Raw genomic sequence first — 21629 nt, 5'->3', positions numbered from 1 at the left:
TGATGAAGATGTTCAAGCTATAGCTGCTATAAGATGATGACACTGACGTGCGATTTTTCTACACCCTAAACTTGTCAAAGTGTCGAGATGCAATGCGCTGGTGTTTCTTTTTCATTGAGTGGGATGTTTCTTCTATTGTCAGTTGCTGTCACCCATTTTATCACTTTACATATTATGTTAATCAAGATACATACTAAAAAATATTTTCTTTCTTTTTTTATTGTTGTTATTGCAGGCGTTTTCTTAGTACCTTATTGCATTATATTAGTTGTGTGTAGCGTACCGTTGCTGTTTATGGAACTATCGGTGGGACAGTATACCGGACGGGGTCCAATTGGCGCACTGGGACAAGTTTGTCCGCTTTTTAAAGGTGAGTTGTTTCGAAGAAAATTGTAAGAGATTAAGAATGTGAATTGTAAGCAATTTGGGTGGTGTTAAGTGTGATGGATTATTCTATATTGGATATCATTGTTAGTTAATGGGGGTTTTAAATTGTTAAATTGAAGTTGTTTTCCATAAATGCTGTTTTTGTTGTTGACATAAAATAAAGATTTGACTTTAAGAGTTTTCCAATCGTTTGAAGATTATATTGAGGAAGTTATTTCAGTAGACGTCTTTTGAAACGAATAAGCTTATTTTACGGAGATTGACTTTCAATAGATTTGACAGACGTGCCGAGAGATTAAATTTTTTGTAAATGGCTTTCAATGGCTATTAAAGTTTGGTTTATATATTTTCAAAGGCTTCTTCTAGGTTTTAATAACCTTAAAACTACTTCTCCCTCACTTGAGTTAAATTACTTTTCGTAGGATCTTAGTATATAATTTTTAGTTAAGTTTATCTATTAGCTGTCAAGCTACCGGGAATTTACACTATTTTTCATATTCATTTGATGGCTATCAAAGTTTGGTTTATATATTTTCAAAGGTTTCTTCTAGTTGAAATAGTTTTCAAACTTCTTCTTCCTTACCTGTGGTTAAATTTCCAATTCTAGAATATCCGATTATATAATTTAGCTGTCAAACTTTTTACAAAACAAATGAAGGCAAATTTGAAGTTTGGACTTTTCCATTAAGTGTGAAACACAATCAACCTTATCAAAAGTTTCACCCGAAAAATCAATCACCCGTCAAATATTTTTCTCCCGATTTTAAAAAGTTATTATTAGATTTGAACTAAAAAATAGATACTTTCAGAGGTATCTAAGTTTCTAATAAATTTCCTCAGATGTGTTATGGAAACAGGGATTAAAAACAGAACCTAAGTTTTTTCTTGAATGTACAAAAAAGTACAATAGGTGTTTCAATTTCTTTAAACAAAATTTCTTAAAGGTGTCCAGAAAATGAACGAATTTTGGTTTTGACAGATGGCATGTGTTGAAAACTTCATTCATGCGACATTTCGCATTTTAGATGAAACTCAAGGTAAGGAAAAGAGAAAACGGGAATCGCATAACTGTTGCAAACCGTGAAATGATGCACAACCCTTACGAAATCATTAAAGCCTCTAGTATTTAAGAAGTTCTACACAATTTAACGGATCGCTTTAGAAGACGTTGGAATATGACTAGGTACTATACAAATTCCGTTATTCACAAGAAGTGAAATTTTAACAATTTAACTTAAATGTAAAATATTCGAGTAATATTTTCACATTTGTCAGATGAGTTTGACAGGTGTCAAATGCCAGTGTTACCACTTGAAACACCAAAATGTATGACTCTTTATATGTCAATTACAATCGCCGCCGTCAATGACAACGGGACGACTTTTGAACTGACAGAACTGACAGATCTGAAAATTATCTTTACCAATGCAATAACAACCATATATTAAATGCCAGTCTTACCACTTGAAACCCTGAAATGTATGACTCTTTATATGTCAATTCCAATCGCCACCTCGCCGTCAATGACAACGGTTAAGGATGACAACAGGACGACTTTTTAACTGACAGATCTGAAAATTCTCTTTACTAAAGCAATAATAACCATATGTCAAATGCCAATGTTACCACTTGAAACCTTAAACCTGTGACTCTTTATATGTCAATTTCAATCGCCGCCGTCAATGACAACCGTTGAGGATGACAACGGGACGACTTTTTAACTGACAGATCTGAAAATTGTATTTACCAAAGCAATAACAACCATATGTCAAATGCCAGTGTTACCACTTGAAATCCTGAAATGTATGACTATTTATATGTCAATTTCAATCGCCGCCGTCAATGACAACGGGACGACTTTTCAACTGACAGATCTGAAAATTCTCTTTACTAAAGCGATAACAATCATATTAAATTATTGAATACTAGAAAGTGTGAGAATTCACAAGCAACTAAGATTTGCTCTAAATTTAGTTTCACATTTGTTATAGTTCAATTTTTAGAAGCTTGGTGCTAAATAGTAAGTACATAACATTTGGTGCTAAACTTTTGCAAGTAGTGTAGTAGTTCTGTAGAATGTTTTTATTATATTTATTTGCGTTTATCAAGAAAGCTTAAACAATTAGGTAAACAAATCAATGCAACACATTCAGTGGGTGGTATATATTAAGTCTTTTAAGCGGAAAATTTATTTACACCCAACCCAACCTACGACTAAAAATCAATTAAAATGAAATATTTCACCCATTAGGCCAGCCAATGTAGGGGGACATTTTGTTTAATTTGTTGTATTATTTATAACTAATAGATGCAGGTACATAATTCTGAAGGGAGGAAAAGTAATTGAATATGAAAATGTATTTAATTCCTACTTATGCGAATATCAACTCGTAATCACGTTATAGAATATGTACACATGTTATTTTTTTAAATGTCATTTTTTAAAACCAATAAATCATTATAATGTTGATATTAACTTTAAAAATCAAACAAACGATTAATCATGAACTCCATATTATTTGAAGTCAAAACATTTATGCCTGACGCAAAAATGTTTTGTAAAAAATAAAAACATAAGGTAGATTTCACATCATTTTAAACAAATAATTTTCTTTGAGAAATATTATTTTACCTAAAATAAATTAACAATACTATGAGAAATTGTTATAGAAGTAGAGTCACACCACTTATGCGGTGTTTGTCTCTACAATAATTATAGCTGACTCACAGTTCTTAATAGATTTTAAAATTAAAATAATTTAAATGTTCTATAAATAAAATTAAAACAATAATTACACATTTATTTAGAAATAAGACAAACTGCATTTCCAACTTAATTGTGTAATCTACTCGTAAACCTATGGGGTTAGGTCTTATCCCATAGACTATGTTCAAAATGCTATAAATAAATCAAAATTCGTACTAAGTGACGTTTACTAAGTTGGAAAGAAGAAGATCCAGATGTGTCATTTTTATTCTGAAATAAGAAAATAAGTGAATAATTTGTATAATAATGTGTGATAGATTTGTCGAGTTTTTGAAGCACTTCCAATTATTGGACAATCAGCTATCAACCAACAGAAAAAGAAAAATATACAAAACCAAGTATGTCCCAGCACAAGTGTTAAGTGAGGACGATTTCAGGAAGAAATGCAGGTACATTTTCTTAAGGGATTTTTTTGTAAACGTTCCTTCTACCGTTGATCCAATTTTTTCGATGACGCTGAGGCATAATTAAGGTTATATGCTGTAAATTTGCTGGAGTATCTCATCCTATAGCTTTTAAACTGATAGTGGTTTATTGACGTACACCTTTTCCTACAAATAACCCCAAATAAAGTGCAATTGTGTCAAATCACATGATGCCAATTGTTTCGTGGTATCCGGCCAATTGTTTCGTTAGTTGTGTGGCAAGTGGCACCGACCTGTTGAACCCACATACCTGAGCCTTATTTTGGAGAAAAATACGACCCGATGGTGCCGCTCCGTCCATACCCCACACCAAACAGTTACTCTGTGTGGGTGCATTCGTTTTTACACATTCACTTGAATTATCATTCGGCCAAATGCGGCAACTCTGTTTATTGGAAAATCCACTGAAGTGAAAATGTAGATGAGTTTCTTTGAAAATAGATCATCCGATGTTGCCATTTCTTCCCACCATTCTGACCATTGACTACACTTGAAAATTGAAATGGTTAAGAGGCTTTAGTTCTTGAGTCAATTGCACCTTTTCAGTGTGTAAATGCAAGTTCGTATGCATAATGCTCATCAACGTTGAGCGTGAGAGGTCCAATTGCTGGGCACAACAATGAGTTGAGGTGGACAACTCTCTAGCCACACTATCACAAGTATCACTATCACTGTAAAAGCATGTACTCTTGTATTTACTTTCCTACAGACCCGGTTGTCTTAGTTTTACACAATTTTTCCGATTGTGCGCATATTCGGACGGCTAAATTGACCGACAAAAATCCCGAAGTGCACGATATATGCATATTAAAATTGTCTAAAATTGACGAATGTCAAACGAAATTTCTGCATATAAACTTGATGTTTAGGTGTGGTTCACATTCAACCAGCCCCCGTTTGGGGCCTGCGGCATAGCAGATCGGGTAGTTGGTGATTGCCTAAAACTTCGTTTAGGCCAGCAATGCAATTTTCTTGCCATGTTGAAGTTCTTGCTTTACCTCCTCGTGGTGGCCTCGGGCAATGATTTGTGTATCCCCAAATATATACATAAGTTAGCAAAAATTGCAAGGGCGAAGTTTCCTGACTCTTCAGGATATGTTACGGAGATTACCACTCTTCGTAACTGAGCACTATCCCGCTACAGAAACCGAAATCACGCCTCGGATAATTAATGATACCTAACTCGTTGACTACTTTTGGTTATTGCACCCGGCCAAAGATTGGTTGCTAGAATGTAAGGACGCTTCTGTACAGGATAGATATCTTAGATTAAGCGAAGTGCGATGCGATGGTTGGGATGGGGCAAATACAAGTCACTGACACGTAACACTGTACTGCTTTACTCTGGTCATGATCCAGGAAACGCTCGAGAAGCTGGAGTTGGGTTACTCCTTACAAAAAAGGCAACCAGAAGCCTTGCTTCGTGGGAGCCCCTTGGGGAAAGGCTTATCAAAGCTCGGTTTCAGAGTAGAGTACGACTCGTCACCATTATATAGTGTTACGCACCGACGGAGCTGGCATCTGATGAAGAGAAAGAATGCTTTTATAGTCAACTAGGATCCGCCTACAACAACACTCTTCGCGGATATATAATTTTGGTTATGGGAGACCTCAATGCTAAAGCTGACATGTGATGAGTGCACATGGAGTGGGCAATTGCAATGATAATGGTGAGAGGTTCATTGACTTCTGCAACGCCATAGCCTTATAAATGGTGGCACTATGATTGAGCACAAACTCTGTCATAAAATTAGCTGTGTGTCGACGGACAGGCAAGCGTCTGCCAACCAATTGACCACTTCGCGATTAGTCGACGCTTTAGAAGCAGTATCTTGGGTGTACGAAACAGAAGAGGCACCGATATGGGACTTGTCCATGACCACCACTTAATGATAGCTACCCTTAGATTGCGTACAGTTACAGTTCAAAGATCCAACGAAACAACACGAGCTCCCAAATTCAACATCGCCAGACTAAAGGATCCCACGACCCGTCAACAATTTAGGGACCACCTGTCACACAGTACATGACGACATTGAACACCATTGGAATGCTGTGAAAAATGTTTTAATTTCAGGTGCTGACAAAATATTCGGTCAAAAAAAAGGAAGCAACAACACTTGGCTTTCAGAAAAATTTTGGGCAAGGATCAACGAACGCAAACAGTTAAGGGCTCGAATAACTGCTGCACAAGATGAAGAAAGAAACGGGCTCTAGTCCTCGTTTTGCATGAAAAAGAGAGGTTCACCGCAGTGTGCACCGCGACAAGCGTAACTACACCAAAGCATTAGCGCAAGAAGCAGAAGATGCTGCAAGCAGGTGCGACAGCAGGACCGTTTACAGAATAACCAAAGAGCTGAACGGTACACGAAGCTCAAAGCAACACCTGGTGAAAGAAGTAGATGGTACTGTGATAAGTTCGGTGATGAGCAAGTCAGAAGGTGCAAAGAACTATTTTCCTCGGTTTTAAACTGAGTGTTTGCAAACAACGTGCAGCTGAATCCTCACCGCACCTCCTAGTAAAGATAAGATCGTTGCCGCAGTTAAAGAACTTAAGAACAACAAACCGCTAGGACTTGATGGAATTCCCGCAGAGCCTTTACAAGCAGCGCCAACGTCATCAAGGGTACTTCTTTATCCGATCATAAAAGAAGCCTGGACCACTGAAAGCTTGGAAGAAGTGAATTTTCGTCAAGCTCCCAAAAAAGGAGATCTAACAAAGTGCGAAAACTGGAGAGGAATTTGCGTTCTACCAGCCGTTGCCAAAATAGTAGCAAAAGTTATACTGGAACGCATCAGATTACACCTGGAGGCCACGCTCGATGCTGAACAAGCAGGATTTCGCGCTGTATTCTCCTGTATTGATCATATTAGCACCCTGCGGATCATTATTGAACAGCGCATTGAATATCGATCACCACTACACCTGCTGTCCATCGACTTAGAGAAGGCCTTTGCTAGCGTTAACAGGCAGTATATCTAGTTAACTTTGCGGAGGAGAGGCATCCCAGAAAAACTAGGTGCTATTATTAAAGCAGTGTATGATGGATCCCAGTGCCACGTTCTGTACGATGGTAGGTTGTCAAATGACTTTGAAATCCGAAGCGGAGTCAGACAGGGCTGTGTTCTGTCGCCAATATTGTTTTTGTTGGTGATTAGCGATGTACTGCGCTACGAATGGATGTCCATCAAATGTCAACAAGTCTGGACGGTTGAGAAGCACAAGGCGCAGGACAGTCGAGACGGAATCAACGTTACTAGGCAAGAGTTGGAGGGAGCTGAAATACATCTCCGGAAACCGTACACGATGGCGCGTAGCCCTAGTAGTACCCTTTAAATGTATCGGATGATATCATGATGACTTGAAAATTAACCTCATTTGTCTATAATCGGAAATTTTTTAGAGTGGTGGGTCCTGTGCGGGAATGTGATAAAAAGGTTATAGAGATATTTCAAGTTTAGTTGTCTCTACATAATAAGCATGAAAGCCATCGATTGAAATGTTGCTACAAATAACTTCAAATATATGTAACTCCGAGCCTTGTTATCAATTAAATGCCTATTTCAGCAGCTAAATTAAGATTTCCAAAAATTCTTCGTGCAATAATGCCGTCATCCCCTTTTCCAGTTCCTTAATTTACAACGTCAACTTTTGTTCTGACCTTTGACATGAATTTCAATTATTTCTCAATGATTAAATGTCAAGTGTTTCTTTCTTATATTCAAATTTTAAAGCTCTGCAATATCGTGAAAAAGATTGGATTCTTGGTTGCCAATGGAAAATGTCTGCATATAATCGATCTGCCCAGATGATTCATCACAACCCCACTTTGTGTGTACTGTTTAGTTCCAAAACTTGGTATATTTTCTTTTTACAGTTCATCACGAAAAATCGTTTTCAAAATTCGGATAGCAGTGTATAGGCTTTGGGTTAAAAAGGAATGTAAAGGTGGGGAGGTGGATAGGATGGATAGTTAAAATTAGATCAAACGAAACTCTTTAACGCTGTGTTTTAGTAAAATTAAACAGTTATTGATTTGAAAGTTGAGTGGAAGTTCCTAAAAATGAAATCTTTAATTAGTTACTTTACTCATTAAACTAATTTAACAATTTTTTTTAATTACAGGAGCTGGTCTAGCAAGTGTGGTTGTGTCGTTTTTAATGTCAACATATTATAGCGTTGTAATAGCTTATTCAATTTATTACTTCTTTACATCATTTAAAGAACATAGCCCATGGACTGATTGCAACAATAGGTAAGCTTCATTATTTTATTATCATCGTCCTTCTCACCAAAAGTATTAACTGGAAAACTGTTATAATTTTGTTTTTCTTGAAGATGGAACACACCAGATTGTTGGGTACCACGACGAAGAGATTTAAATATGACTGCCCCAGATATGTCTCGAACACCTTCCGAAGAATTCTTTGAGTAAGAACTCAATTCATGTTGAATTTTTTAAATATTTAAACCATTTCTTTTTATAGAAACAAAGTTCTTCAAATAAGTCCTGGAATTCAATTTCCTGGCATGATGCGATGGGAACTCTTTGCCTGCCTCATCTGTGCCTGGCTTATGGTCTACTTTGCTACATGGAAATCTATCAAATCATCAGGAAAGGTGCCTTCAGTTTTCATAGTCACCCAAAGTCAAATTTACAGATTTTCATTTTATTCCACAGGTCCGCTATTTCACAGCCACCTTTCCGTTCTTTTTAATCATCGTCCTCATGATCCGAGCTTTGTCTTTGGAAGGTGCTGACGCAGGACTTCGATACTTCTTCCGACCGAATTGGTCAGAATTGAAGAACGCTAATGTCTGGATAAATGCTGCCTCTCAGAATTTCAGTTCACTCGGAATTGCCTTCGGTTCGATGATATCATTTGCCAGCTACAACAAATACAATAACAACATTCTGAGAGACACTATCGCTGTGGCTCTGGTAAACGTCGTGACCAGTTTTCTAGTGGGAATATTTGCCTTTGCGACGCTGGGAAATTTAGCTCTGGAACAGAATACAAATGTTCGTGATGTCATTGGCGATGGTCCTGGATTGATATTTGTTGTTTATCCACAAGCAATGGCCAAAATGCCCTATGCCCAGATTTGGGGTATAATGTTTTTCTTTATGCTCCTCTGTCTCGGATTGAATACTCAATTTGCAATTGTCGAAGTTGTTGTGACATCCATTCAGGATGGCTTCCCCAATTGGATCAAACGGAATTTGGGCTATCACGAAGTTTTGGTATTTTTCGTTTGTTTAATTTCATTTCTATTTGGACTGCCGAATATATTTCGAGTAAGAGACTTATCTATTTCGTGTTTGAAAGTTTTTGGATGCAAATTTTGATTTGTTTTTAGGGAGGAATATATTTCTTCCAATTGATGGATCATTATGCTGCCTCGATATCGATTACATTTTTAGCTTTTTGTCAAATGATTGCTCTCGCATGGTTTTATGGAACTGAAAAACTATCGCAGGATATCAAACAAATGACTGGACAGATGCCATCATGTTATTTGAAGTCATGTTGGTTCTTTTTTGGACCATTGCTGCTTTTTGTAAGCTTAATTTTTGTTTCCAAATTATGAAACTTTATTAAGATTGTGATTTTCTTAGTCGATTTGGATTTTAAGTCTGATAAACTATCATGGGCCGACTTATCACAACGGGAGATATGTATACCCAGAATGGGCATATGCCATGGGATGGATCTTCGCCTCAATGTCACTTATTTGTATTCCAGGATATGCACTTATAAATTACCTTAGGGCTCCAGGCGAGACATTTTGGGAGGTAAACTTCTCTTGTCTTTTATGAACATTGATTTCTTAATTTTTCGATTATTGTTTTCTTAGAAATTCCAAAGTTCCATCAAGCCAAACATTTATGAATGTAAAATTTGTGGAGAGCATCACTGTGAACATGATTACCCGGAGCAGGAACTTTATATGCTAACACATGATCTTCCAGTTTATCAGCAACAAGAAAAAGTCTATTTGAAAACACCTCCCGAGAAGAATGCCCATTTACAAAATCCCCTGTTGAAAGCGATGTCTGCAGCAGAAGAAAAAGCATCAGAAGCAGATGAGAAGAGATAGAATAGACATTCCAAAATAGTTGTGTTAATTTTGTAAATTTATTGATTTTATTCCAAATTAACAAAAAAAAGTGAGATACATTATAAAATATATACGTAAATTTGTTTAATATTAACTTACATATTATAAATTAAATAAACATCATTATTATCAATTTTAAAAGAACAAAAGTAGCTATTCTCAAGACAAAACAGTTGCAGGCAACTTACAGAAACATATATATTTTAATGTATGACCCTTGTTCAAGTATTAGCATTTAAAAATAAGAATTGTTAATTTTAAAATTATTATAGACAAACAAATTAATAACGAGAATATTCAAAATAAATAAAGTGAGTATTGATAAAAAAAAACATATTTCTAATTATGTTTTGAATTTTAAGCTCTCATGAGTTTTGGTTCTTTTTAATCTCATTATTTCGTACATTAAAGCCGGTCTTCATTTCTGAGTTGGTAAAACTTCGCAATCGCTGATTGTGTGATACAGGGTGTTTTTAACCACCTCTGTAACAATATCAATACAAAGACCACGATTTTAAATCGTTTTTTGTTCTATACACTTACTTAAGGTGGTCCGGGCGGACCAGGCCTAAACCAACATGAGTCTCCAGACAGCTCGCTCCCTAGCTAGCTGTCTCCAGTTTCGCACGCCAAGTTGGTTGAGGTCCTCTCCCACCTGGGTGCGCCACCTGAGTCGCGGTCTTCCTCTACTGCGCCGTCCCTCGGGATTGGATTCGAAGACCTTCCGGGCTGGAGCGTTGATGTCCATCCGCTCTACATGACCTAGCCATCTAAGCCGTTGGACTTTAATTTTGCTAACTAGGTCAATGTCACTGTACAGCCCGTACAGTTCGTCGTTATATCTTCTCCTCCATTTTCCATCTATGCGTACGGGACCAAAAATCACCCGAAGAATTTTTCTCTCGAAGCATCCTAAGACGTTTTCATCTTTCTTTGACAGGGTCCAGGCCTCAGCGCCATAAATGAGAACCGGGATGATGAGTGTCTTATAGATGGTGATTTTAGATGCTCGAGAGAAGACTTTACTTCTCAATTGCCTTCTAAGCAGCGATTTGCAAGAGTTATTCTTCGTTTGATTTCAGCGCTGGTGTCGTTGTTTGTGTTTAAAGCGGTGCCTAGGTAGACAAAGTCCTTAATTATTTCGAAGTTATAGCTGTCCATGGTGACGTTTTGTCCAAGACGTCGTCGTTCAGTGTCCTTTTTTAATGACAGCATATACTTGGTCTTGCCCTCATTGACCACTAAACCCATCTTCTTCGCTTCCGTCGCAATGCTCAAAAACGCTCCACTGACATCACGCTTTGATCTTCCAATTATGTCAATATCATCTGCGTATCCGAGTAATTGGATGGACCTTTGGAAGATTGTGCCTCTAGTGTTGACGGTTGAGTTTTGCACAATTCTTTCCAGAACGATGTTGAAGATGTCGCATGACAGTGCATCGCCTTGTCTAAACCCTTTTTTGATATCAAATGCATCGGTGAGATCTTTTCCGACCTTGATAGAACATCGTGCATTCACCATCGTCATTCTGCACAAACGGATAAGTTTGACAGGGATGCCAAAACTAGACATTGCTCTGTAGAGCTCTTCCCTATAGATGCTGACATATGCGGCTTTAAAATCGATAAAGAGATGGTGGGTATTGATTTGAAGTTACTGGGTTTTTTCCAAGATCTGCCGTAGTGTGAATATTTGGTCGATAGTGGACTTTCCTGGTCTGAAGCCACTCTGATAAGGACCTAAGAGGTTGTTGACGAACGGCTTTAGACGTTCACATAATACTTCAAAAAGGATCTTATATGGAATGTTAGGGAGACTGATGCCTCTGTAGTTGGCGCAATTTAGAGGGTCTCCTTTTTTATGTATTGGGCAAACTATGCCAAGATTCCACTCATCGGGCATGCTTTGACCTTATACACACATACACAATTATATTTGAAAGAAAGTGCAAGCATAGCAAGAGAACTTGACTTCAATTGTGTCACACATTACCTGAACCATTTCACTTGAAGAGGGTCAAGTTGTGCAATATGAATCATCACTATTTAAGTTGGTAACTGAATTATGCTGAAACTCGCAATTCCTGCCATACAAAAAATTGCAAATCCGCTGGTCCAGACAATATTCCTCCCGTTTTTCTAAAGAGGCTTTTTGCAACGCCGGCAAAATCATTGGGTATGCTTTTTCATCTTTTCCACTTTGCAGTACCTTTCTTCAACGAGTAGTTTTAGGATCTCTTTTCTGGTTTACTTTTTAATGATATTATTTGATCTCATGATTTATTTTGAACGTGCGTCTTACCAGTCTGTGGTAAGTCTTTCACCTCTTTCATTTCTTTCACCATAACCATATTTTATAGAAAACAAAATAGTATAGAGCCGTGCGGTACCCCTAATCTAGTTTCATTTATATACACTCTCAAAACTATTTCTTTTAAATAAAAAAACCTCAAAAGATTAATTTTTTGTTAAAAATATTTTAACAATTTTTATTTACAATTCAAATCTTACTTTTGTAAGAAAAAATAAAAACAAAACAATTTCTTAGTCACCTAAGAAAATACCAACTTGTTGAGAAACGCCGACGCTGGAAAGCTATCACTTTGACAAACTTCAATATTTTTTACCAACCACAATACCTCAGCACTCAGCTGTTGATTTTTAAACCCAAACAAACGATTAATTAAACGCACCAAATTTGTATTCCATGTGGTGCATTTTTCAATCAAAATATTAAAGTAAATCGAATCAAGAGCCAATAAGTTGGCCAAAATTCGAATGGCGTAGAGAATTCTCATTCGATTTGGGATTCCCTCAAAATTCTCTGTATTATGTAAGTTGGCAACAGAGAAATTCATCAAATAGTTAACCTGTTCCTCGGAGAGGACAACACCGGGAGCAATGATTCCAGAATTGAATATGATGCGCAGATGGTATTCAGCACCTGGAGATGTGGGATTCTTCATGTGAAACTTAAGAAATAGACATTCCAAATCGGAAGGTCTATGAGTCGTTTTGGTTGTTTTAAACTTGATATTTTAGTTCTGAAAAAGGAAACTTACCGCAATAATTTACTCTCAGAGGAGCCAATAACATCCAAAACAATAGCTGCATCTTCTCGATAGTCATCTTCATTGCAGTCTTGGAGATATATAGACATAAGTTTGGGTACGATTTCCATGGATATCAGTACGTGAGCACCTTTTCCACCAGTTGCTATTATGTTGGCCAATGTCCAGAGACAAGTTCGCTTGATTCTCTCTTCCGTGCAATCGAGGTACGTGACCAAGTAGCTTCCTGCCATTGTGGCAATTTTCTCACAAACCGGAGCTTCGCCCAAGGAAAGGTTACAGAATGTTTCGCTAGCATGAAACTGTTGTTCCGCGTCAGATCCTTTATTGGAAGAGAACAGGACTATTTTGTTATTGTTCATTTGATTTTATGTAAATTTACCTGTGAGCTCTTTCACTAACGTTTGAATCGCTCCTGGTATCATAGAAAATGCTCGAATATTCTCAACCCCTTGCAAAAAGGCATGACTAAGTCTATACATATCTTCGGCTGAGGCATGCTTCCGTCTCTTTATCCTGTTGGCCAATCCTTGGACATCTTTCTCCGTAAGATTATCCAATTCGATAATTTTCGATTGGATTTCACCCAAACCAAAGCGCAGAGAATCATTTTCAGAGTTTCTCTTGATGTCACGTAAGTTTCTTGAATAATTTCTGAGTTTTTCACGAAGTGCTTCAGTTGGAATTAGTTGATTTTCAACAGACATTTCGGTTAATTCTTGGGTACGGTACCGTGATTGAAGTTGAATCCCGCGTAAACAAAATTCTTGGGATGTTTATTTTGGTTTAACGGGAGATTGACGTTTATTTTAGTTTCTTCAATAAACAAACAGAGCCTGCTAAACTATAACAACCGGGTACACTGAGAGAATATTTTAAGAAAATTATGATTATCGAGGGATGAATTAAGAAGGATTTCGATTTTTATTTTTGGAAAGGCATATCAGGTAAAATCGGGTCATTTTCGTGAAATCGCTTAACACTGTAACTAGGATGAATGATGAATGGGAAAAATAATTCAATTTATATTTGATGTACATGTGTCAAACCCCAAATTTCCCATGTTATTGCTTTCCATTACTTACTTACTTAAGGTGGCGCTACAGTCCGGGGCGGACCTGGGCCTCAACCAACAAGCGTCTCCAGCCAGCTCGGTCCCTAGCTAGCTGTCTCCAGTTTCGCACGCCAAGTTGGCTGAGGTCCTCTCCCACCTGGGTGCGCCACCTGAGTCGCGGTCTTCCTCTACTGCGCCGTCCCTCGGGATTGGATTCGAAGACCTTCCGGGCTTTAGCGTTGATGTCCATCCGCTCTACATGACCTAGCCATCTAAGCCGTTGGACTTTAATTCTGCTAATTAGGTCAGTGTCGCTGTACAGCCTGTACAGTTCGTCGTTATATCTTCTCCTCCATTCTCCATCTATGCGTACGGGACCAAAAATCACCCGAAGAATTTTTCTCTCGAAGCATCCTAAGACGCTCTCATCTTTCTTTGACAGGGTCCAGGCCTCAGCGCCATAAATGAGAACCGGGATGATGAGTGTCTTATAGATGGTGATTTTACATGCTCGAGAGAGGACTTTACTTCTCAATTGCCTTCTAAGTCCAAAGAAGCAGCGATTTGCAAGAGTTATTCTTCGTTTGATTTCAGCGCTGGTGTTGTTATCTGCATTAATAGCGGTTCCTAGGTAGACAAAGTCCTTAACTACCTCAAAGTTATAGCTGTCCATGGTGACGTTTTGTCCAATACGTCGTCGTTCAGTGTCCTATTTTGATGACAGCATATACTTGGTCTTGCCCTCATTGACCACTAAACCCATCTTCTTCGCTTCCGTCGCAATGCTCAAAAACGCTCCACTGACATCACGCTTTGATCTTCCAATTATGTCAATATCATCTGCGTATCCGAGTAATTGGATGGATCTTTGGAAGATTGTGCCTCTAGTGTTGACGGGTGAGTTTTGCACAATTCTTTCCAAAACGATGTTGAAGAAGTCGCATGACAGTGCCTCGCCTTGTCTAAAACCCTTTTTGACATCAAATGCATCGGTAAGATCTTTTCCGACCTTGATAGAGCAGCGTGCATTCTCCATCGTCATTCTGCACAAACGGAAAAGTTTGACAGGGATGCCAAAACTAGACATTGCTCGGTAGAGCTCTTCCCTATAGATGCTGTCATACGCGGCTTTAAAATCGATAAAGAGATGGTGGGTATCGATTTGAAGCTCCTGGGTTTTTTTCAAGATCTGCCGTAGTGTGAATATTTGGTCGATAGTGGACTTTCCTGGTCTGAAGCCACACTGATAAGGACCAATCAGGTTGTTGACGAATGGCTTCAGACGTTCACATAATACGGCAGAGAGGATCTTATATGGAATGTTAAGGAGACTGATGCCTCTGTAGTTGGCGCAGTTTAGAGGGTCTCCTTTCTTATGTATCGGGCACACTATGCTGAGATTCCACTCATCGGGCATGCTTTATTGCTTTCCATTGGGCAAAATAAATTGATTGATTTTCAATTTAAGATCAAACATGCAGATCTGGATTTATTGGTAGGTTTTCCTCTCTTTTCACTCACACCAATACAATATATAAAAAAATGTTTGAATAGGATATTTGAAAGCTCTACTGCATCCGTCATGAAAAAAAGAACAATTCTAATCGTGTTCCATGCACTACAAAAAAATCAATGTGTGAAGGAAATCAAAACGTCTAAATAATTTTATATTCAACTTTAACAACTTTATGAGTTAGATTGACAGCTAATTATTTTTTAGTGGATGTTTTATTCTGATCGTAGGAACTTTAAATAATAGAACAACCCAGAAATATTGTTGGAATTGATTTTTGGAATTTATTTTTTAAATATGACCTCCGGTATTTATCCGGTGCTTTCACGAGTTACTTAATCTATTTGATTAGTCAAATTTTGTACTGCCTTTTTGCAATAAATCTGGCTGGATGTCGGTAGTTTTTGTTTTCTTACAAAATTAAATTTCAAAAAAAAATATATAAAAAAAGTTCTTTGAGTAAACAAGAATTAGCTCTTTAAAAAAATGAATGCTGGGTAAGAAGCTGGAGGAACTACAACAGCTAATTAGTCAAGTGGCTGCGATATAAGCTATTGTTTCTTTTTACTTAACTTTGTGTAAAACTTCCAACGCCACCTTGAGGCTACGCTACAAAAATAACAAAAAAAACAGCTCTACAATGATATCGTCCTTTCCTAAACGAAATAAGCCTGTCAGCGTTCCAACAGAAATATGGAGTAACTTTTCAACTCGATTTTTGTATTTGTGTTAAACTGTATGAAAATAGATGTCAATAGTTTCTTTGATATGCAAAGCATTTTGAAGCAAAGAAATGACAGATGACTTAAAAAATTAATTATAATTTAGTGAAACGCCTTTGCTTTTACGAGAGTCTATCAACAACAAAAACCTATAAGCAGGGTTAGCTTAAGTTCCAGTTCATTTATTTATATAGCTTACACTTTGAAAGGTCGTTTATATTGATTGAAAATTTTTGTCATTGAGACTTTTTTCTTGATTAAAATTGACCGGACAATTTTTTTTGTCAAAAATCTGTCAGTGGATAAATAAGAAGAATAAGCAGAATTTAATTGTTCTACTAAAATTAAATAAAATATTCCGGATTGGTTTCAATCAAAGCACTTTTCACATGAGCACGACCAACGACCAACGAATAAACGAATATTCGTCGATTTTGACATTACTTACTCATGAGAGTTTTCAATTCGTCGGTAATGAAGTTTGACTTTGACGATTGTTTTTTTTGTGTTTATCATTATTATGTTTTGTTTTGAAAACAATTGATTGAGAAAATCTTAGTCGAAGCTATATTTTTTTTAAAAAAAGTTATTGGTGCGCTTGTTAAAAAACAAAACAAGAAAAAGATTTCATGTGCATCCATTTAATGCAAATCGGAAAATTCAAGGAGAATATGTTTCCTAATTAAGACTGCTGGAAAAATGTCCAGAAAAGTTCTTTACATAGTTGAGGATGTCAAAGGAAACATTCGACTTCATTTTGACCTTGGTAAAGAACAACTTGGTTGCGAAACTTACTAGCTTTAGAAACGACAGCCGATCACCATTCACAACCGAAACCAAAACAAGAATGATTTGTTTAGGTTAATTTCTTACGATTATTTTACTCGTTGCGAGTGTTGATAATGTGGAACGCGATTAAAGTTTGACAGTTCGTATCCACTACAATTTTTTCGCGACGAATAAATTTGTTTTCTTAATTTCATTAATATATGATATTGAAAAGTAAAAGTATGCATCATAAATCAAATAGAAACTATAGTGCTATCGTTTTGTTAAGAATTTGTGTGAAAATATGTTTTTAAACGTATATAAACTCACATTTGGTAATTCATTCTCCGTTCGTTAGTCGCGCTAATGTGAATAGTGCTTAAAGCAGTTCGTATTTATATGCACTCAGCCTTTGAAATGTATATTTGACTTTAAAAGTTTAAAAAACATCATTGTTAATTTTCAGTGCTTTTATTGAGTGGTTAGAAATACTACTATAAATATGTTTATATCATTTATTTTTATATTTTTTATTAAATGAAAATAAAAGTGTACATAATAGAAGCTACATTAAATTTTAATTTGCAGTGCGAACTGTAGCTTAAATATAAAACTAAACTCTTTTGTGTCTGAAGGCACTCATTTTCAACCAGTTCTTCTCAAACACAGAATTATCTGTCAAATCCGTCAACAACAGCTGTTTATAAATTTAACCAAATTCTTGTAATTTTCGTGATTTTCTTTTTAAAAAAATAAGCAATGTCCTTATCAATATTACAAAAATTATCCCTGCAATGTCTTAAAGCGGAACAACCTTTGCTTAGTAAGTCAATTCCTTCCATTCCAAGTATTGTCATTCAATAAGTTGACTTTTAGCAACTGTCCGAAATGCGAGTAAGAAAACTGGAGGTAGTTCGCGTAACAATCCAAAACACCCTCGACCAAAACATCGTGGTTGGCGTGTACAAGACGGTTGGTATGTTTCCCAAGGTACCATCCTAGCTACTCAAAGAACAACCAGATTCCATCCTGGATTGAATGTGAGTTCAAAGCAAAATAATCAAAAGAAAACTGAAAGATAAAAATTATGATTTTTGGCAGGTTGGGTTTGGACGGAATGGAACTTTGTTCGCCATGGAACATGGAAAAGTTTACGTAACGTGTGAAAAATTGGAACCAAATTGGGATCATACATGGATACAGCGTCACTACGCCGGTCGCATGGATCAACAGATTCACAAGAAATTTTTCAATGTCATCGCAGAGAAACAACATCAACGTTTTAAGTTAATCGATGAGATTTAAGTTCCAAGAAAATAAAAGTAGTTTTATGAGAAAAAGAAGGTACATTTTTCTATTTTTATTAAGGACTTTTCCCAATTATTTAAAAATCCTGAAGCCAGACGCTTTTTTCTGTGCCAAACGTAGTCCTCCAGACTCTGGTTCTCCTATCACTTTGCCATTTCTTGACGATCCTGAGGAAGCTTCGCGTTAACTTCCATTTAGGGTGGGTTAAGTGCCTTGATCCAATGCTGTTGGTTCTTTCACGACTACTTTCTCATCCACCTTCTCTTCCTTTATCTCCAAAGCCTTTGGTTTAATTTTTCTCTGTTTTTTCGGCTTCACAAACTCCGGCTTTTTCCTGGGTTTCCTCTTCACAGGGACTTTCTTGACAGTTTCCTTCGCCAGATCCGGCAAAGGGAAGTCATCAAAGCCAGTCTTCAGCTCAAAGGAGTTCTCCACTGTCTCTGAAAGTTCCAATTGGACAGCCTTTTCCGTGTGAACCTTTTGCACATGCTCCTTCAACTTATCCGAACGATGAGTATCAAAGTCACACAATTGGCACTTGTGTCGCTTTGTATTCTCAGCGTGCTTCAGGGCGTGACGTTTTAAGTTCTTATTCTGGCTAAACTTATAACCGCAAACTTCACAGACAAACGGACGTTCCTGCTTATGAGTGTCCATGTGGATTTTGAGGTTCTCCTTGCGGTTTGTCGTATGCGTACAATCTGGATGGGTGCATTTGAAGAGCTCCCCCGTATGGGTCAGTTTGTGGGATTTGAGGGCTTTCATGTGTGTGGTGCTGTAGCCGCAGACGTCACACAGCATCTCTTTTTCCTTCTTGTGGATCTGCAAATGACTGTTTAGGCCTTGCTTCCATTTGAAGGCTTTGGAGCAATGAGGGCAGATGTATGGAGTTTCAATGGAGTGCTTAGGGTGATGGACATTCAAAGCGGTTTTCGTGAGGAATCTAGAGTCACATTCGAAGCAGAAGAATGGCTTTGAATCCACATGTTTCCTGAGATGCTCATCGAAGTCTTTTGTCGAGAAGAATCCAACTTCGCAGAGACAACAATTGAGATTGCAGGCAGAGCACGTAGTCATATGATCGACCATATCTTGGACTTTGTAGCATTTAAAGTCACAACCGATGCAATAGTTCACCTTGCTGTGAGCTCCATTATTGACAGCTTTGGGATTTCGAACCTAAATAGAAACAAAAACTCACTCAAGAAATTCACATTTTTTGGGTATTTTGTACACATACCTTAAAATAATTCTGTTTCTCCTCGAAGACATTTTCCACCACAACATTTATATCACCTTGTTGCGGCGGTTGGTCTTCTTCTTCGTTTCCATCCTCGAGGCAAAACACTTTGACCAGTTCCTTCACCGACAGAATTTTAGCCAATTTCTTGAAATGATCTTGATGGATTTTGCTGATAGACACGACATCCTGGTAGAAGAAGTCAATAATTGTTTGGAGACATTCTGTGCATGAGAAATTGTGAATTTTAATCTTCAGCGGATTGTGGATGGAAAATTGTAGTGATTTTTGTAGAAAGTGTCGGCCCCCGATGAATTCACTTTGAGCTCCAATTACACAAAAATGTCCCCAAGCTGAGATGCCAGATTGAAGTTCGATTTTTAAATCACAGAAGGTGCCAGTTTTACGCTGGTCGTCAAGATATTTTGAGACTTTTGATTCGAATTTAATTGGAATTTCCTGATACTGAAGCATTTTTGTAGTTTTTACAAATTTTTGATAATAAAAAACGAAAACATAAACAAATATAGAAGGCGAACTGACATTTGTACTTTTGTTTTTCTTTGTTTAGGTTTAAGGTTTACACATAATGGTGAAATATCCATTATCCGAAAATTATGTAATTAGGATAAAGTGACTGGTGTCAGCCGCAGAAAACCTTCCTATTTTTCTTTTTCATCGTTGTTTAAGAATTGAATGATAAATAAATGGAATTGATCCAAATATAAGCTTAATGCAATAGTGATTTATTAATTTTGAAGTTAACCTTTTGACAGTATCGAAATTTGTTCGATATTTCAATGGCTGCGTTCAATATCAGTCAGATAGGGTATCCGGACACCTTTTTGTTAGTGTTTTACGTGTTAAATAACAGCTGAGATGACAAAAAAGGAATCCAAAGGTATCCAAGAATTTCTGGGGTATGTAGGTATCTGACAGAACAGCTTATTCATCACATGGTTGAATTTCAAGAAATTTAAAAATTGATTTCAGCTTTTTGTATTTGTTGGTAAACAAAAAGATACAAAATGTTAGTTGAAGTTGTATTTGAGGATGTTTTGCACATAATAGACGATGAAGAAGCTATTTACCTTCGAATTTTAGAAGGTGAGTATTGACTATTTTTTGAAAGTTTCAAATTGACTTATTTTGTTCTTGTTTGGTACTTGACCAATTTTCCAGGCTATCTTACAACAATTTTGACTTCGAAGCCTAAATGTTTCTCTGCTTTTTGTGAACAGCTGAAAGTTGTTTTTATTTTTTGACAGCTATCTCAATACAGCCATCCAACTCTTTCAACAAGGTATCTAAAAATCCACCTATCCAAGATACCCTATCCAACACGAGATTGAACGCAGTCAATCTAATTTTACGAATAGTCAAAAGGTTTTAGGCAGCGAAACAGATGTTGATATCTATGAAAACTAATTTAAGGTCTTTTCTGAAGTATTGGATTGATAGATTGGAAAACTAAAAACAATGATCTCCACTATATGTCTTTCCTTAGCCATAAGATAGAGTTTTTGGTTGGTTTTATCATTTTTAAGGTGGCATTTTTTCTAAAAACCTGATGTGATTCAAAAGCTATTAAGCAAAGATTTGAAAAAGTTTATGGGATAGAAAAAAAAAACTTACTTTGGCAAAAAGTGTTAGTTTTTGCTATAAATAAATAAATAATAACAACCCGTAGAGAACCTAGAGACTTAGACTAGGCGCGCGCATGCAAATTTTTCGAAACAAAATTATTCGATCGTTAGTTGCCCAAATATCGCGCACATAAGCAACTCCGAAAATAATCAACGAAATAAAGCAACAGGAAAAATTTATTCACCTTGACTAAATTTTTGTCTGTCTTGGACTTGCAACAAATTATTCAACGATTAATTTGACTGTCCGAGAAGTTACCTGTAATTCCTTGTGACACAAACTACTAGACATGTGGCAATCGTGATTGATTCGGTCATCAAAAAGATTGAGTGATTGCAATCGTAGTAAACCAAATCAATCGTTACAATGTCAATCGTTTCATCCAGCTGTCAACTAGGGAATTGGTTCGTGGGATCGTCTAGTTTGTGTCAAAACACGAAATAAAAAGTTGCTCAAATGGGTGACAGAATGGTTTCTGCATGTGCGTGGACTCTTATATAAGTCTATAGTGTTTTTAAACTAAAAGTTGCATGAGCGCGCCTAGCTTTACACTCTCAACCATTGTTGTGTGCGAGACATTTCAGGTAAGGAGGGGACCTTC

General features: G+C 36.9%; 4 protein-coding genes across 11 annotated transcripts in view; 2 read left to right on the top strand and 2 right to left on the bottom strand.

The window, feature by feature from the left end:
• Positions 1-10035, top strand: part of LOC129949033 (sodium- and chloride-dependent GABA transporter ine) — a 35895-nt gene extending 25860 nt beyond the window's left edge. For all 8 annotated transcript variants that reach the window (XM_056060235.1, XM_056060239.1, XM_056060240.1 and 5 more), the window contains 8 exons: positions 236-370; positions 7706-7835; positions 7919-8011; positions 8068-8200; positions 8262-8879; positions 8942-9142; positions 9201-9377; positions 9440-10035. In XM_056060235.1, the coding sequence (XP_055916210.1) occupies positions 236-370; positions 7706-7835; positions 7919-8011; positions 8068-8200; positions 8262-8879; positions 8942-9142; positions 9201-9377; positions 9440-9682 (1730 nt within the window). In that variant the 3' untranslated portion in view covers positions 9683-10035. The remainder of the gene's footprint in view (positions 1-235; positions 371-7705; positions 7836-7918; positions 8012-8067; positions 8201-8261; positions 8880-8941; positions 9143-9200; positions 9378-9439) is intronic.
• A 2220-nt stretch (positions 10036-12255) lies between these two features.
• LOC129949046 (transmembrane and coiled-coil domain-containing protein 6) lies at positions 12256-13582 on the bottom strand. The gene is made up of 3 exons (XM_056060257.1): positions 13159-13582; positions 12768-13098; positions 12256-12708 (listed from the first exon to the last, which is right to left on the bottom strand). Exons 1-3 carry the CDS (start codon positions 13481-13483, stop codon positions 12258-12260), a joined length of 1107 nt encoding a protein of 368 aa, XP_055916232.1. The 5' UTR covers positions 13484-13582; the 3' UTR covers positions 12256-12257.
• Positions 13583-17496: 3914 nt separating this feature from the next.
• Positions 17497-18176, top strand: LOC129949051 (50S ribosomal protein L27). Its single transcript, XM_056060262.1, has 3 exons — positions 17497-17656; positions 17710-17873; positions 17935-18176. The coding sequence occupies exons 1-3, from the start codon at positions 17593-17595 to the stop codon at positions 18136-18138; spliced, it is 432 nt and encodes a 143-aa protein (XP_055916237.1). The 5' UTR covers positions 17497-17592; the 3' UTR covers positions 18139-18176.
• A 38-nt stretch (positions 18177-18214) lies between these two features.
• On the bottom strand, positions 18215-19917 carry LOC129949041 (zinc finger protein 595). Its single transcript, XM_056060251.1, has 2 exons — positions 19382-19917; positions 18215-19320 (listed from the first exon to the last, which is right to left on the bottom strand). The coding sequence occupies exons 1-2, from the start codon at positions 19853-19855 to the stop codon at positions 18346-18348; spliced, it is 1449 nt and encodes a 482-aa protein (XP_055916226.1). The 5' UTR covers positions 19856-19917; the 3' UTR covers positions 18215-18345.
• Between the last annotated feature and the right edge of the window lie 1712 nt (positions 19918-21629).

Source organism: Eupeodes corollae, chromosome 3 (genome assembly GCF_945859685.1).
Source record: "Eupeodes corollae chromosome 3, idEupCoro1.1, whole genome shotgun sequence".
NCBI lineage: Eukaryota > Metazoa > Arthropoda > Insecta > Diptera > Syrphidae > Eupeodes > Eupeodes corollae.
Note: the sequence above shows the minus strand (reverse complement) of the source record. Positions and strands in the feature narration are given on the sequence as shown.